A 14,274-nucleotide genomic window follows, 5' to 3' on the forward strand; every position below is an offset into this window, starting at 1 on the left:
AAGGTTTAGTAGTGCCTCTGTTCCAGGAGTTGACCCATAAATCAGTGAACTTAGGTCTTAATGAGAAAGGGGGTAAAGAAGTGAAAGTTCAGTACTGAGAGATACCAGCACCTAAGAGAGCCCAGACAAGCACCACGGACACAGGAGGGAAGGAGGCAGGGCTCCAGGCCGCTGCAAGCCACTGGCACATTGACTTGCTCTTCTTCCTCTTCTTTTTTTTTGGGGGGGGGGAGTCCGGTCATGGGACCTGAACTCTGGGCCTGGGCGCTGCCCCTCAGCTCTTCAGCTCAAGGCTAGCGCTCTACCACTTGAGCCACAGCGCCACTTCCACTTCCGGCTTTTTTCTTTTTGCTTATATGGTGCTGAGGAATCAAACCCAGGGCCTCTGGCATGCAAGGCATGCGCTCTACCACTGAGCCACCTTCCCAGCCCTTCTTCCTCTTCTTTACTTGGGCTATGTCACTCAAAGCTGAACAACCTGGTAGGAAGGGCTGACTGCATTGGGTTCGGAGAAAGACTCAGAGCAAGGCAAAGCTTCCCACCTCCCAGGGAAACTGAGGAAGCAAGCAAGTCTATGGTGATGCCAGGGTCTTGGGGGCATCCTGGAGCACAGCCATGGGTGGAGCAGCTGGCTGGCTGGCTGTGGGCTGGGCTTGATCCAGCATTTATAACTGGGTTGAAAAGGCAGGACATCACCTTGTAGAAGATGCAATGTTGGGAGAGTGAGTCTTCTTAAGAAGCCAGCGCTCACAAAGAGAGCGTGTGCAGCCTCCATCTTAATGACTAAGCCTCCATTATTATCTTTCCCTTGGTTCAGACCCTTGAGTCCCCGCTGCCCACCCCACCCCCTACATACTTTTTCTTCAGGGTGTCAGAACCTTTTCAAGTGAAGGAATCTGAGACTCAGAGGTCAGAACCTGCTAGGAGGGGGTTGGATGTGTGGGGTAGGGATAGATAAGGGGAAACTGAGGCCAGTCCGGATAAAACCAGGTCATTTTCTTTGAGCACCCAAGGTCCTGGCTTTCCAGATGGCTGTCAGAGGATCTGAACTTAACCCTCACACTTGCCACCCACCCCATTCAATCTCTTGCCAGCTTCCGGCTTGCATTTTGCTAGGACTTCCTCCTTCTCTCCGGAAAAGGTACACACACACACACACACACACACACACACACACACACACACACACACACCATCACAAGCAGCTGTGCCACACGGTATCCGTTTGTACCTCTGAGGAGTTGGTCCCCAGAATAGGTTCTAGAATCTTCCCACCCTACTACCCAGGGCTGTCATCCTAAGTGTCCTCTTGGTAAGTGGACTAGTTTTCTTCCTCTTGCTGAAGTCACCCCAGAGGTACACTGACTGTCCCCAGGAAAGGTGATCAGATTTATTTTTTTAACCCAATCTCCTCTAAATAGCATCAAAAATTAGAAGGCAAGTGAACTGGGCCCAGAGTAGGGGAGGAAAGGGCCATGGATTTCTCTCCCTCCCCTCCCCTCCCCTCCCCTCCCCTCCTCTCCCCTCCCCTCCTCTCCCCTCCCCTCCCCTCCTCTCCCCTCCTCTCCTCTCCTCTCCCCTCCTCTCCTCTCCTCTCCCCTCCTCTCCTCTCCTCTCCCCTCCTCTCCTCTCCTCTCCCCTCCTCTCCTCTCCTCTCCCCTCCTCTCCTCGAGTGCTGGTGTGTACACACACAAACATGCGCCCAAAGAAAGGATGTTCACAAGAAGAGGCTTTGCTTTGCCTGGCGGATCCCGGACTGTTAAAGGCCAGAGCGCCGCAGACACGAGTGTCCGACTTCCCCGCGGGGTCCCTCAGACGAATCGTGTCTCTCGTGGGCACTCACTGCAGGGAGAGCCGGAGAGCCCTGGGGGTGACGGGGCTGGCGAGGCGCGGCCGCCACCGCGGCTTCTCCGGTCACCATCGCGCTCGGCGGGGCGCCGGGGGTACTTTCGATTTGGGTGATTGAACTTTCGCTTCGGGTGACGATTCAAAGGGCGCTCTGGAGGGCTGCGATTTCAATAAAGATGATGCTCACGCTCGTCTTGTACACATGTCCCTCTTAATTAACGAAGAAGTGTTTGGGGGAGGGCCGCGGGGAGGTAATCTCTTTGCGTTTGGAACATTCCCTGGGTAGCCTGGGCTCCGTGGAGGGGGCGGTCACCAGAACTCAGCACTAATTGGCAACCACTGGGCGGAGCTGTGGAAATCAAGGGGACCTCACCTGGCCCCCTTCACTTCACTGTCTGCAAGGGTCACTCTCTGAGGAAAACCCTAAACTCCCCTCCACCACCTCTGGGTTGCACGTGGTTCTTCGCCCTCCTCCAAGTCAGTAACCTGCCTTCGGTGTGCTTTTCCCAGCCCCTGGGCCCTCTTTCCTCCTCTGCCCGTCCATGGGGCACCCCGCAGAACCCGGATTACCCAACTCCCAGGCTGGCTTCTGTTGGAGCCTTCAGCCTGCAGGGACTATGTTCAGGAGTATCTACAAGCCCCGTGTGCTAACGTGACCGTGTTTCTAAATTTCTGAGTCGGATGAATTTTACTAAAGTGCTACCCTCTCTCTGGCTACACTGTCCACCAGCATCAGAGCAGGAGAGGAAAGTAAGTACTGCTTCTCCCTAGATGGAGGCGCATTAAAATACACTCTTGAGTTTAACTGGAGACCCCCTCCTCCCCACGCAGTGGGCAAAGCAAAGTCTTCCTGCTCAGCAGGAACTGAGGTAGGGTGACCGAGTGGCACTGGGAGGACTTGAGAGCCAGGAAGCCGCTTCAAAGGTTTCAGTAACGACTCTCGGGCCTTTATTTATGTCCCTATTAATACAATATCCATCATGCAGATATCGATCTTTATCCTTTAAACTGATACGCTCAGAATCAATTAGCCATGCAGATTACATTTCCTACATATCCAAATGTTAATCTTGTACACTGAGGGCCAGTGATATATATTTTTGCAGCCAGAAACTATTAGATTTCGTTTGGAAAAGGAAAGAAACGAAGAAGAAAGGGACTCCCGACGTTCGTTTCTCTTGGGGCTACTTGTCTTGACTCCTGGCCCCAGCCGGGCCTGGGAGACCCCTTCGCCAGTCTCCTTTTCTTTCTGGAAGAGCAAGGGACACAGCAGTGCTGGTGACCGGAGCTAAAGGTCCACCAGGGGCAAGTCAGACAGCTCTCTGCAAGATGGCCTGGGCAGGCCACCATCTAGCCCTGGATTTGCACTTCTGTTGCTTGCTACCTGCAGCTAAACCAGGGTGTCCTGACGTTTCCTTTGGATCTGTTTCGTAGTCCAGGGCGTTCGGAGTTCATCTTTCCAGTTCCCTCTCACGCTTTGTCCCGTTTTCCAGCTTCGGCATCAAAACTATTCTCTCACTACAGTCCCCAAAGCCAACTATTGGAATAAATTACTGAGAATGACAAACTTTATTTAAAAGAGGAAAAGGACGTTTTCTGGGGAATGAAAAATGGGGGAAACAACTTAAGATCTATGAAATCATTTAATGCAAGTCATGGCTAGAGATTCAGACTGGTTCTAGTGATGAAGGCTTCCTTCTTCCTCTTCCTCCTCCCCTCCTTCCCTTCTCCCTTCCCTCTTTCTCTCCTTTTAATCTCCTTCCCTCTCTCCTTTCCTGCCCTCCTTCCTTTCCCTTCTTTCCCTCCACAGACAACCTGAGGTTTTCTTTCCTCCCTCCTTCCCTTCTTCTCCTCCCTCTCCCCCTTTCTTTTCTTTCTTGTGTACCCTCTCTCCTCTCCCTTCCCCGTCCGTCCCTCTTCAGTTTTCAATCTCCCTTTGGTCCCGGCTTGGAGAAAGTGCGGGGCTGCGGAGGGGGGAAAGGCGGGCGGGCACTCCCGGGTGCAGAGCCGGGTCCGGGGGAGGCAGGTGCTGGCCGCCGCAGGCTTGCGAGGAGTCTGGTCGGTCCCGGGCGGGGTGGAGCGGGGCCTGGGCCTGGAAACCCGGCCTCCGCCACCTGTTGCGTTTTCTCGACTCCGTCGGCGGAGCCGTGTCCGGCTCCCGGAACGCCTTTAAACGGCAAGGTCCGCGGTGGCTGGGCTCACTGGCCGCGGGGTCGCCTCCGGACCCCACTGGGGCGTTCGTTCAGCTCGGCGGGAAGAAAATGGGTCTGAACCTTTGTCTTTCCGGCTTCTCTCTCGCGGTGAAATCACTCCCGGCAAAAAAGTGTGTGTGTGTGTGTGTGTGTGAGACATAGATCCAAGCTGAAAAGACATGGCCGTCCTGGACTCAGACACTGGAGCCAGGTGGCGTCGAAGAGTTGGTGGGTACCGATCCAAGGGAAAGGCCTGTCCCCGCTTCTCTTCCACTCCCCCCCCCCCCCCCCCGCCGCCCTCAGCCCCTCAAATGGGACACAGGATCCGCTCCTGTCCGAAGCTGGGAGAGTCATTTGCCTACTTCTTGCTCTGGGAGTTTCTGTCCCGTTAGAAACCCAGCAGACCTGCATTTCTTCACTCCCAGCTTTGTTCCTGGTGGGCTTCGGACTTAGGCCCAGGCTACCCCTTGTCCCAGCCAGTCCCCTTCTATACTCGGGGTACCCTCATACACGGGTGAGTGCACACAGCAGCCATCAAATCCTTCTCCCCCACTGGACCCTCTGGGAGTCATGTTTAGGACTAGTTCTAATTTTGCAAGACTTTTTTTCTCCCTATAGAATTAGACTCTAACATATCTTGCTTTTCTTGTTCACGTAAAAGCAGATTTTACAGACGCAAATAAATGTCTGTGGGAGACCAGTGGTGGTGCGGGAAATTCTCTCTGCCTTCTTCATAGAATTCCCCCGCCCCCCATATCTCTCCTATCCCTTTCTTACTTCCCCTCCTCCTCTCTCCCGGTCCCTCCCTTCCCCCCAAACCATGTGTTCTTTATTGAGAGCCCTCTCTGCTCTTACTTGTCACTGGCCCACACAACCTTTCAGTGCCCACACAACGTTTCAATGGGACATTTCAGTGCAGTGTCCAGATCCTCATCCACTTCTTAGATCTTAACTCATCCCAGCTGATTTTCTGATGGGGAGAAAAGTAGTGCCAATGCATTTTGACAAATAACTGTGTAAGTGTATGGGTATGTGGGGGGGGGCGCCTCATACCCGCAGCTGTGACAGCGAGGTGCCGCTCCTTTAACCAGCACAATTAGCAATTGCTACCATTGCACTTGTGACTAAGAACCAGAAGTTTTCATTTTTCTTTCTAGGAGCACCAAGCAGCTTTTCTGTAGGACTCAGGATTTCTTGGCTTTGTCCAGTCTGGGGCTACATCCTGAGATCATGCTGTGACCGGGCCGGTGACCAGGCTGGTGTCCAGGCTCTTTCCCTGCAGGTCACTCTAATGTTCCAGAGCTCCAGACCCTATAGAAAAGGACTGTGTGAAAGGCACACACACAACCAGGGACATTATTTTGAATAGATTATAATTTCCTTTAAAGACCTGTGTCCAGGGAGAAGAGAGGTCATCATCTCTCAGAGGCCTGGAGAGGCCCTTGGGCCATGAAACAAACGCTTGTCCAGTTAGCCAGCCCGCGAAAGGGCTGCACACAGATGGATGCTGAGCCATCCGGATAAAAGTCACTTAGGCAGGCTTTCAAACCAGGGAGGAAGAGCCTTCAAGGAAACAGGGTATGATCACCACCCGGGCCTGGCCAGCCAGCTGGCTGTTCATTTCATCTGAAGTGCCCCTGTGATGGGCAGTGCGATAGGCAAGCCAATGCAAGCTTCCCACCCCCCCCCCCGCCCCCAAAACTTCAGCTTCAATTTGCTCGTGGGCAGATAGCGTGTGTGGACACAGCTGTGATTCACAGTAAAACTGTAGGGACTTCCCTGGAGGCTTTCTGGGTAATTTGTCCTCTTGGGGGACATTTCCAAGGTTGGTGTCAGGGCCGCACTTCTTGACTTCCAAGCTGCACTGCTGGATCACAACATTTCCAATTAGCCACATTCCTCTCCTGAACTTCGAACTTCATGTCCCACTGACTCCAAGGGGGGGGGGGGAAGAGAATGAACTCAGTGCACGACTCTTCCAGCAGCAGGGAGGGTGGCTTCTGCTTCCCAAGTCACTTCCAAAAGAATTACAGAGATCCCCAATCTCAGAAATGAGGAGGGAGTTGGAGTAGGGAACTCTGTCTGGAGTATTTTTTTGAAACTTTAGGGAAACTCTAGGAGCAACCTGTTGAACCCAGCTGGGGGTGGGGGTGGGGGAGGGTAGTGGGCTCGGATCTGGTTTGGTCTGGCAGGGACTGGATACCACCATCTATAAAGCCTTAGCCAAAAATCACTGTCCTGGTCCTGGGCTGGATTGGACTTGTTGAACACAAGGGATTTGAACTCCTGAAGTCTTCGGAGGTAGTTGGAGCCCCATGAATGCACACTCTTCCTTCTAGGAATCCTCAGGTACCTCTGGGTGGAGAAGGACCGAGCTAATTCTTTAGGTGCATCAAAACCTCTCAGGCCCTGTAGGAAAGGAGAGAACACACAACAAAACAGATTGTTTCCCCATTCCTTCATGTTATTCCAGCGAGCGGTGTGTGGGCACTCAAGAGCCAAATCAAGCCAATTCAAGGCAATACCTTGGTCTGAGGGTGGGTGCAGGGCTCCGGAAGTCACTAAGGAGTCTATAGCAAGCCTGTCTCCCCAGGAATGTGTGGGTTCCCAGAAGGGCTAATTGCTCAGCAAGAGAGCACCGGCCTGCACTGTGAAGCCCTGGAGACCCAACCTGGGCTCAAAATCAAATGAGAGTCAGCCCTAGAAGATTTCCTCATGTGCATGGTGGGTTTGGGGTTCCCTCCAGAAATACACTTTTGGTAATCCCCCTTCCCATACTGTTACTGTGGGTCCTAGGAAGTGTTTGGTTATCTCTGCTCAAACTCTGGGATGGATGGAAAAGAAAAGCATCTAGCTCTTCAGATACCATCCAAAAGTGGGTTAGGAAATAAGGACGATGACTTTGGTGACTCCTAATCAGCCAAAAAAAAAAGGGGGGGGAGAAAAAGCAAGCAAGCAAGCTTTCCCCTTCACAAATTGAATCATCTTAAGTAAAAGCGGGTTAAACAGGCCTCCACTCCAAACAGCTTCTCCACTTAGTACTATGAATACACAGGCCCCTCCCCAAGGGTGGGTGGATATGGGGGAGGGTGTGCAGACATTTTCTTGAGTCTCCAGAGGCCTTTCTCCCAGGGTCAAACCAAGCCTTCTGACACCAGGCCCAGCCCAAAGCTTGTTTGCTCCCCCCCCCCCCCCCACTGACAGTGGGTTGGTTCTTAAAGGGCCAACTCATGGAAGGTTGAACAGTCACCATTTTAAACTCACCCCCCCCACCCCAATCTTTGCCTTAATTAGGAGTGGGCAAATAGGATAGGGGTCCTGGGTTCATGTCAAAATTGTCAAAGGAGGTGGGGGAAGGGAGATGGAGAGAGGGGTGGACTGACTCCAGGGCAGGAAAAATTCAAATATGATAAAAGAAAAAGGGGGAACTTGAAGCCCAGAAGTCATTGTTTCCTTTATTTCAAAGGGAAAAACCTGCCTGATTCTCATCCTTTTGATTGATTAAGGCCCTGAATACCTCACAGTCCCGGAGTGACAGTCTCTGAATAGACTTGAGCGAATAAAGCGAGGAGCAGAGACGCGGGGCTGGCACTCGGGGGTGTAAAGGAGGCGAGTTCGCTGGCACTTACCAAGTTATAAATAAAAGGCTATGCACAATGGTACCTTCTCTAAGGACAGACAGTCTTTACAACACTCCTGGCGTCATATCCTGCTGAGGGACACTTCAGCTCCTAGCCAAGACTTTGCTCCTTTTATTTTTCCAGCCCCTTTAGTCTGAATGCCATAATAAATTCCTGAGAACAAACGCTGCAGCCGGGCAAAACTTTAACATATAGATGCATCTCTGCCTCCGGGGTCTATACGTGGAGATTTAGAGCCCCAGCATCCTAAGAGAGTTTTTGTTTTTTTGGTGTTTTTTTTTTTTTTTAACCAAGTAAAGGAGATGACTCTTCCTAACGGGCCAAACTTTAACGATATAATCTTAGGGCCTGGTTACCTGCTTACTGCCTATCTGCCCAGCTACCCACCTCCTATCCCTCACCTCTAGATGGAAAAGACAGAAAGGACATTACAGGCACATCCTGGACTCTTCAGAGAGGAACCCTATGGGGAGGATCTTAGAACGAGTCCAGGCCAAGGGGCAGAGACTGACCCGAGGAAGGGAAACTAAGCCTTATCAGCGCCCCCTGCGGCGGGCAGTAAGCCCAGCCCGAGACCCACAGGTGGAAAAAACGGAGATTTAAAGAGAATGAGAGAAACAGTCGAGACAGGCGGACACGGAGAGACACAGAAAGACACCAAGTCAGAGACGCAGAAACAGGCCAGGAGAGAGACCGCGGAGGCGCGCGCCCCGAGAGTGGTAGACTGAGGCACGCGCGCGCGCGTACACACACACACACACACACACACACACACACGCCTCCGCCGCTGTCATCACCCTCGGGCTGTTGTCTCCCGGTTCCTCGGGTCCACCACCACCACCACCACCCTTCTCTCTTCGGGGCTGGGGCTCAGCGCGAGTCACTCTTGGGGTCCACGGAGGCCTGGGCAGTCTGGGATGGGAAGAGAAAGTGGCCGCCGTCGCCCAATCAGCGCAAGCCTCCGCCACCCGGGCCGGTCTCCTCGTGGGCCAATCGCAGCTCAGGGCTCCTGACCAAGCTTTGGGTGAAAGAACTAATAAATGCTCCCTAGCCGGGATCCCAGCACTCGGGGTCCCGACGAGAGGAAGGCTTGGGCCGCGCTCCTGCCTCGCCCCCCTTCCTCCCCCCCACCCGGCTCATCCCGGCACTTGGAACTCCCCCCCTCCACTTTTCCCAGCGCCGCCCCCTCCCCAGCCCAGCTACGGCGCCATTCGACCAGACAGACGCACACCAAACTTTTTCCACCCTGGGCTTGGGGATCCCGGACTCTAGGGGTCTCCACACCCGGCCCCCCCTCCACCTTCCATCTCCAGCCTCTGGATTAGGAGGCCAGCAGCCGTCCCCCTCCTCCTCCTCCTCTTCCTCCTCCTCCTCCTTTCCCGCGTCCCTCCCTCTCTTTCCTGTCGTTTTTGGGGGGGGGAGGGAGGAGCTCTTCACGCTCCGTAGAGTTCCCCAGGGTCACCCGCTGCGCCGCGATCGTTTTTTTTCCCCTTTTGCCTTCTTCACCTGGATATAATTTCCGAGCGAAGCTGCCCCCAGGATGACCACGCTGGCCGGCGCTGTCCCCAGGATGATGCGGCCCGGCCCGGGGCAGAACTATCCACGCAGTGGGTTCCCGCTGGAAGGTAAGGAAGGGCCTCGGCGCCACCTGAATCCCGGGGCTGGAGATCGACTGTCTCCCGGCCCCCCCACCCCCGACCATCCCCGACCCGCACCGACTCCTTGGAGAGTCCAAGGAGGAAGTCCCACTTCAAGAAGCCGGAGTTGGGGGCCAGGCCCGGCCTCACTTTCCATCTACCATCCGCTGCTCCCCGGTGAAAAGCCCGGCGCGGAGTTTGGCGGCCAGGCCTGCGGCCCGCGGGCTCCACCACTTTCTCCCGTTGTTTGGAAAGGGGATGAACAGCGTTTGGAGCCACCCACAGAAGCCACTTCTGCGCGCAAACATGGTCCCGGTGGAGTCCACATTGGGAGGACGTTTGGGCGACCCCGCGGAACCTTCTCGCTGGGCAAAGTTGTAGTGACTACCTGCCATCGTAATTGGACTTTATTTTTTTTTTAGCACTAATGCATAATAATAACAACAATAATAAATCAATCCCGTTCAATTCAAATAGCAGCTCCAAGTTTCTGGATCCTGTTTGGGGATGTCTTTTCCCTCTGTCTGCCTGAAATGTTAGGGCATTTCAGAAAGTTTTGCAACTGCCTTCTTTTCCTTCCTCACCCCCTTCAAGAGCTTTTCTAAACAATTTGAAAGGTTAGGGCCCGGGCGAGCAGGGGAGGGGGGTGGATTTGGACGGTGTCTTCAGTACCCCACGAATGCAACACCCGTGCTATGAAGTGAGGCCGCGATGCCCACCAGCCTGAGCGCCACCGCTGTTGCTGCGTGTAACAGGTGACATTGGCCACCACCTGTGCCGGCGTTCGGTGTCCTTTCTGACTCTCTGACTGTACTCCAGAAACCCCAAGGGCTGACAGCTCGCCCCAAACCCTTACTGTAGCCCCCAGATGGGCAGATTTTGAGGATAGATCTTGCCAGGACCCCGTCTTCTCCACCAACCCCAGGGGCTGCTTGCTCCAAGTCGCTAGTCTGGGGTCGAAAGGGAAGAAGAGCAGGTAGCCCGGCCTCATCACGCGATTCCATGCCGCTGGGATGCTTAATAATTTGACCAAATGTGACCAAAAGCGGGCCTAGAACTGGGAGTCGGGTAGGAAGCAGTTTAACTTTGGGGCTGTCAGAGAGAAGAATGCAAAATTTGGTGGGTTCGTCTTTTCTTGTTGTTTTCTATTCTCTCTAAGTGACTTTCTTCGCGTCCCTCTCTTTTTTGTTTTTTTGTTTTTCTCCTTTCTTCTCCCAGTGTCCACTCCCCTGGGCCAGGGCCGCGTGAACCAGCTCGGCGGAGTATTTATCAACGGTAGGCCGCTGCCCAACCACATCCGCCACAAGATCGTGGAGATGGCTCACCACGGCATTCGGCCCTGCGTCATCTCGCGCCAGCTGCGCGTGTCCCACGGCTGCGTGTCTAAGATCTTGTGCAGGTACCAGGAGACAGGCTCCATCCGTCCCGGAGCCATCGGCGGCAGCAAGCCCAAGGTGAGCGAGCGGGCCTGGCTGTCCTTACTTGGGGCTTGGGCGGCAGTTTATCTAATGGAAGAGCAGGTCGGGACTAAGGGCTGCCACTTGGGGCTTTTCAAAAAGTTAGTCTTCAAGTCCGGGAAGGAGTGCGTGTGCGTGTGTGTGCACACGCGCACACACGCACACGGGTGCAGTAGCAGGGACAGTCCTTGACAAACATTATAGGCAAACGCAACGTTTTGTAAATGAAACACATAAATCCTGGGAGCGCTGAATATCTCATGAAATTATTTTAACGAACACCGAGAGCTTGGAAGCTGTACACGTTCACCTGTTGCTGGTATCTTCTCAACTGTCTTCCCTCAAACCTCATTCATCGCACTGCGCTTTCCAAACTTCAGAACCTCTTTTTCTGTTGGTTTAAAAAATGATTTCTGTCCCATATTTAATTATCCAAAGACTCCAAAAAAAACCATTTGTGATTTTTTTTTTGTAGTAAGCATTGACTCTGCTTCAAAATAGCAATTTAAAACGATCTTCAAATTATTTTGGTTCTCTTTTCAAAGAAATTCACACTGGCTAGGGCTGTGTATGTGGAGATTACACAGGCACTATCTTTTCTTCTGCTTCCGAAGGAAAGCCAGGATGATTTTCTAGTTTGCAGGGGGCAAACCCCAAAAGGGTTATGGTAAACTAGGGACTTTCAAATATCCTTCAATTCCCTCATTCTCCCCAACCCTTTCTCAACCTAAGAATCCTTATAAACTCTTTATTTGTAGTGAGCGGAAAGTATAAATCTCTCATTAGGCATATCACTCTTCCACTCCATTTTTAAAAATTCAGATAGACAACTTTTTTGCATCTCATTCTGCTCTTCCCTTAAAAAAAACAATCTTGTATCTGTGCAGTGGTACAAGTTGCTGATCTAATTAGTTTGTTCAGTAGCTCTCTCAAGCATTACCTTTTTAGTTTCATTTTCGCATGATTCGGGTACAAAGAGTTGTCTTTATTCCCAAGCATCAGAAAATGCTGCCCTTGCCTCCAAGATAGTCTAATTCTTCTTGATTTCAGTGGGTTGTGGGAGCTTATCTGGGCAGGTGGAGGGTCCCCAGGCTGCACCGGAGTTCCTGTCTGCCTCTTTGTAAAGCGAATTGCCTTTGAGAGTTGTGATTCTTTGGCTAACATGTGTGTGTGGGGGGGAATATCTTCTCAGAGGATACAGGAAAGGGCACCAGGCTAAGTGGTGGGTTATTTTGTCTAGCCCAGAGTACTGGGTACCCATGCGGCCCGCATGTTCTCTTAAAGCAGGTAACGACGCCTGATGTGGAGAAGAAAATTGAGGAATACAAACGAGAGAACCCTGGCATGTTCAGCTGGGAAATCCGAGACAAATTACTCAAGGACGCAGTCTGTGATCGCAACACAGTGCCTTCAGGTACTAGACCCAATTAAGGTCTCCATGCCGACAGTCAGTCACTATTATCCATGTGGACATCCACACCACAATCCCTCAATGATTGATCCTGACTATTGGGTGGCTGTTCTCCCAAGGCCCTGAAATATTTATAAACCAGACGTTCTTGGCATTTTATGGAGCTGGGCGGGGGGGGGGGGGGGGGGGGGGGGTTGCTTGTCCCTGGGGTGGAGGGTTAAGAGACCTCCATGGACAGACATCTCTCCAAAGAAGGCAGGGAGGGGGATGTGAGGCAGAGGCCAAGCATTTATTAATATTGATGTTCCCTTTTAAAGAGAAACAAATGTTTTGGTAACCCCCGTCAAAAAGAGATGGAGCCCTACCAATCAAGATTCTGCTTGTGCTAAAAGAGAGCTCAGGCAATTCCCCCTCCCATATTCCTCTCAGGGACCATCCAGCCTACCACCAACTCTCTCCCCCCCCCCCCCAAGGGAAGAGAAAGACCAGCGGTAGAACCAGAGTCAGGGAGCGTTGGGGAGTTTGTTTTTAATTAAAAGGAAACTCCCTTTTTCCCTTTGCAAGAACGATATATTTCAGGGCATGGATTTGTTTACCAGACTGGAATCTGGAAAAAATAAATGGGGGAGAGTGCATTTTCTTTTGATTTTTACAATAGGAAACGATTCTGCAGTTGAAATTTAAACCTTTTATAGCCTCAAAAAAAAAAAAAAAAAGTTGGTTTGCAGGGGGAGCAGGTCCGCGGTGGCTCTTGACTGCATTCGAACCTCGAACCTCCAGGGCCAAAGGACTTCAGGTGGGGAGACTCTCAGGCCGGAAACTTAGCATACCATTGAAGAAGTGAAACAAACACTTCTCAAAAGGAGAGGGACAAAGATGACATTTTCTTTTTCCACCCACAGTCGAAGGCTGGAGGAGCTGCTCCCGCTTCCATACCTAGAGGCCTATAAAAGGGATGGGGGTTGTGAGTGGAAGGAAGAGACAATAGTGTGCAGCACGGATGGCGGAGGCCGGAGATTCGGATTCCGGAGGGAGATTCCAGCTGAGGGAGCAGGACAGGATGGAGGGTGGCCCTGGTTGGGGCTTTTAGGGGGATGGATCTTGAACAGCCTGGTGTGTTTCAACTGACCATGGGCTCTTCCTCCTCTCATCTGCAGTGAGTTCCATCAGCCGCATCTTGAGGAGTAAATTTGGGAAAGGCGAAGAGGAAGAGGCTGACCTGGAGAGGAAGGAGGCTGAGGAAAGTGAGAAAAAAGCAAAACATAGCATTGACGGCATCCTGAGCGAGAGAGGTGAGTGGTGGCGCAGTGGCTGCTAGCTCCTGGCCCTGGCTTGTCCTGGTTCTCTGACAACCCATGGCTGGCTACTGTAAGAGCCTTCAAATGAAAGAGCACAGAAGTACTTGCTATGAAAACCAACATCTGCTCTGTTCTAATCTGTTACTTTTATCTTCATGGTGCTGGGGATGGAATCCAGGGTCTCACGTATACTAGGCAAGTGTTCTACCACAGAGTCAAACTTTCCTTTATTTATTTGTTGTTATTATTATTATTACTATATACCAGCTTTAGTCCACCGAGCGTAAACCGGTGAATGAGTTCATTTGTATATGGTACTGGTGGTGTCTTGGAGCTGAGTGGAAATGAAGACTGGGAATCTCTGAGCAGTTGGGGTATGATAGAGGATATTTAAGCCTCCAGAGTTTGCAGTAGCTTTTCCAGCCTCAAGAAAAGCAGGGATGAGAGAGAGGGGGTGAGGGCAGACAGCCAGAGACAGAGACACATACAGACACAGACACAGAGACAGAGACAGAGGCAGAGAGTTTTGATGGGTTTCTAAATCCATCTAATCTCTTCTGTGTTGTGTGTATGTGTAGAAGTTGGCTGTTTTTGTCATTTGTTTTTAAGTATTGATGGCATTTAACCTGAAGGTGTCTGAACCCAAGCTTTGGGTTACTAGACTGAAGATCTGTGCTCCTGGGTTCTCAGTACTGTCATCCTCCGTCCCCTCAGGGGTACAGACCACCCACTCCATATTGGCTGTGGCCTGTCAGCACCAAGAGAAATTCTTCCCCCACCCCCAAGGGAA

The 14,274-nt window shown here is 52.1% G+C and overlaps 1 protein-coding gene across 2 annotated transcripts in view; it reads left to right on the forward strand.

Moving 5' to 3' along the window:
- Positions 1–9,125: 9,125 nt before the first annotated feature.
- Positions 9,126–14,274, forward strand: part of Pax3 (paired box 3) — a 95,206-nt gene continuing 90,057 nt past the window's right edge. The window contains exons 1-4 of one of the 2 annotated variants that reach the window (XM_042679098.1): positions 9,126–9,306; positions 10,537–10,772; positions 12,060–12,189; positions 13,344–13,478. In XM_042679098.1, coding sequence (XP_042535032.1) covers positions 9,222–9,306; positions 10,537–10,772; positions 12,060–12,189; positions 13,344–13,478 — 586 coding nt within the window. In that variant the 5' untranslated portion in view covers positions 9,126–9,221. The remainder of the gene's footprint in view (positions 9,307–10,536; positions 10,773–12,059; positions 12,190–13,343; positions 13,479–14,274) is intronic. The other variant, XM_042679099.1, reaches the window with a different exon arrangement.

Source organism: Dipodomys spectabilis, unplaced genomic scaffold (assembly GCF_019054845.1).
Source record: "Dipodomys spectabilis isolate Male_0828 unplaced genomic scaffold, ASM1905484v1 ptg000051l, whole genome shotgun sequence".
Lineage (NCBI taxonomy): Eukaryota > Metazoa > Chordata > Mammalia > Rodentia > Heteromyidae > Dipodomys > Dipodomys spectabilis.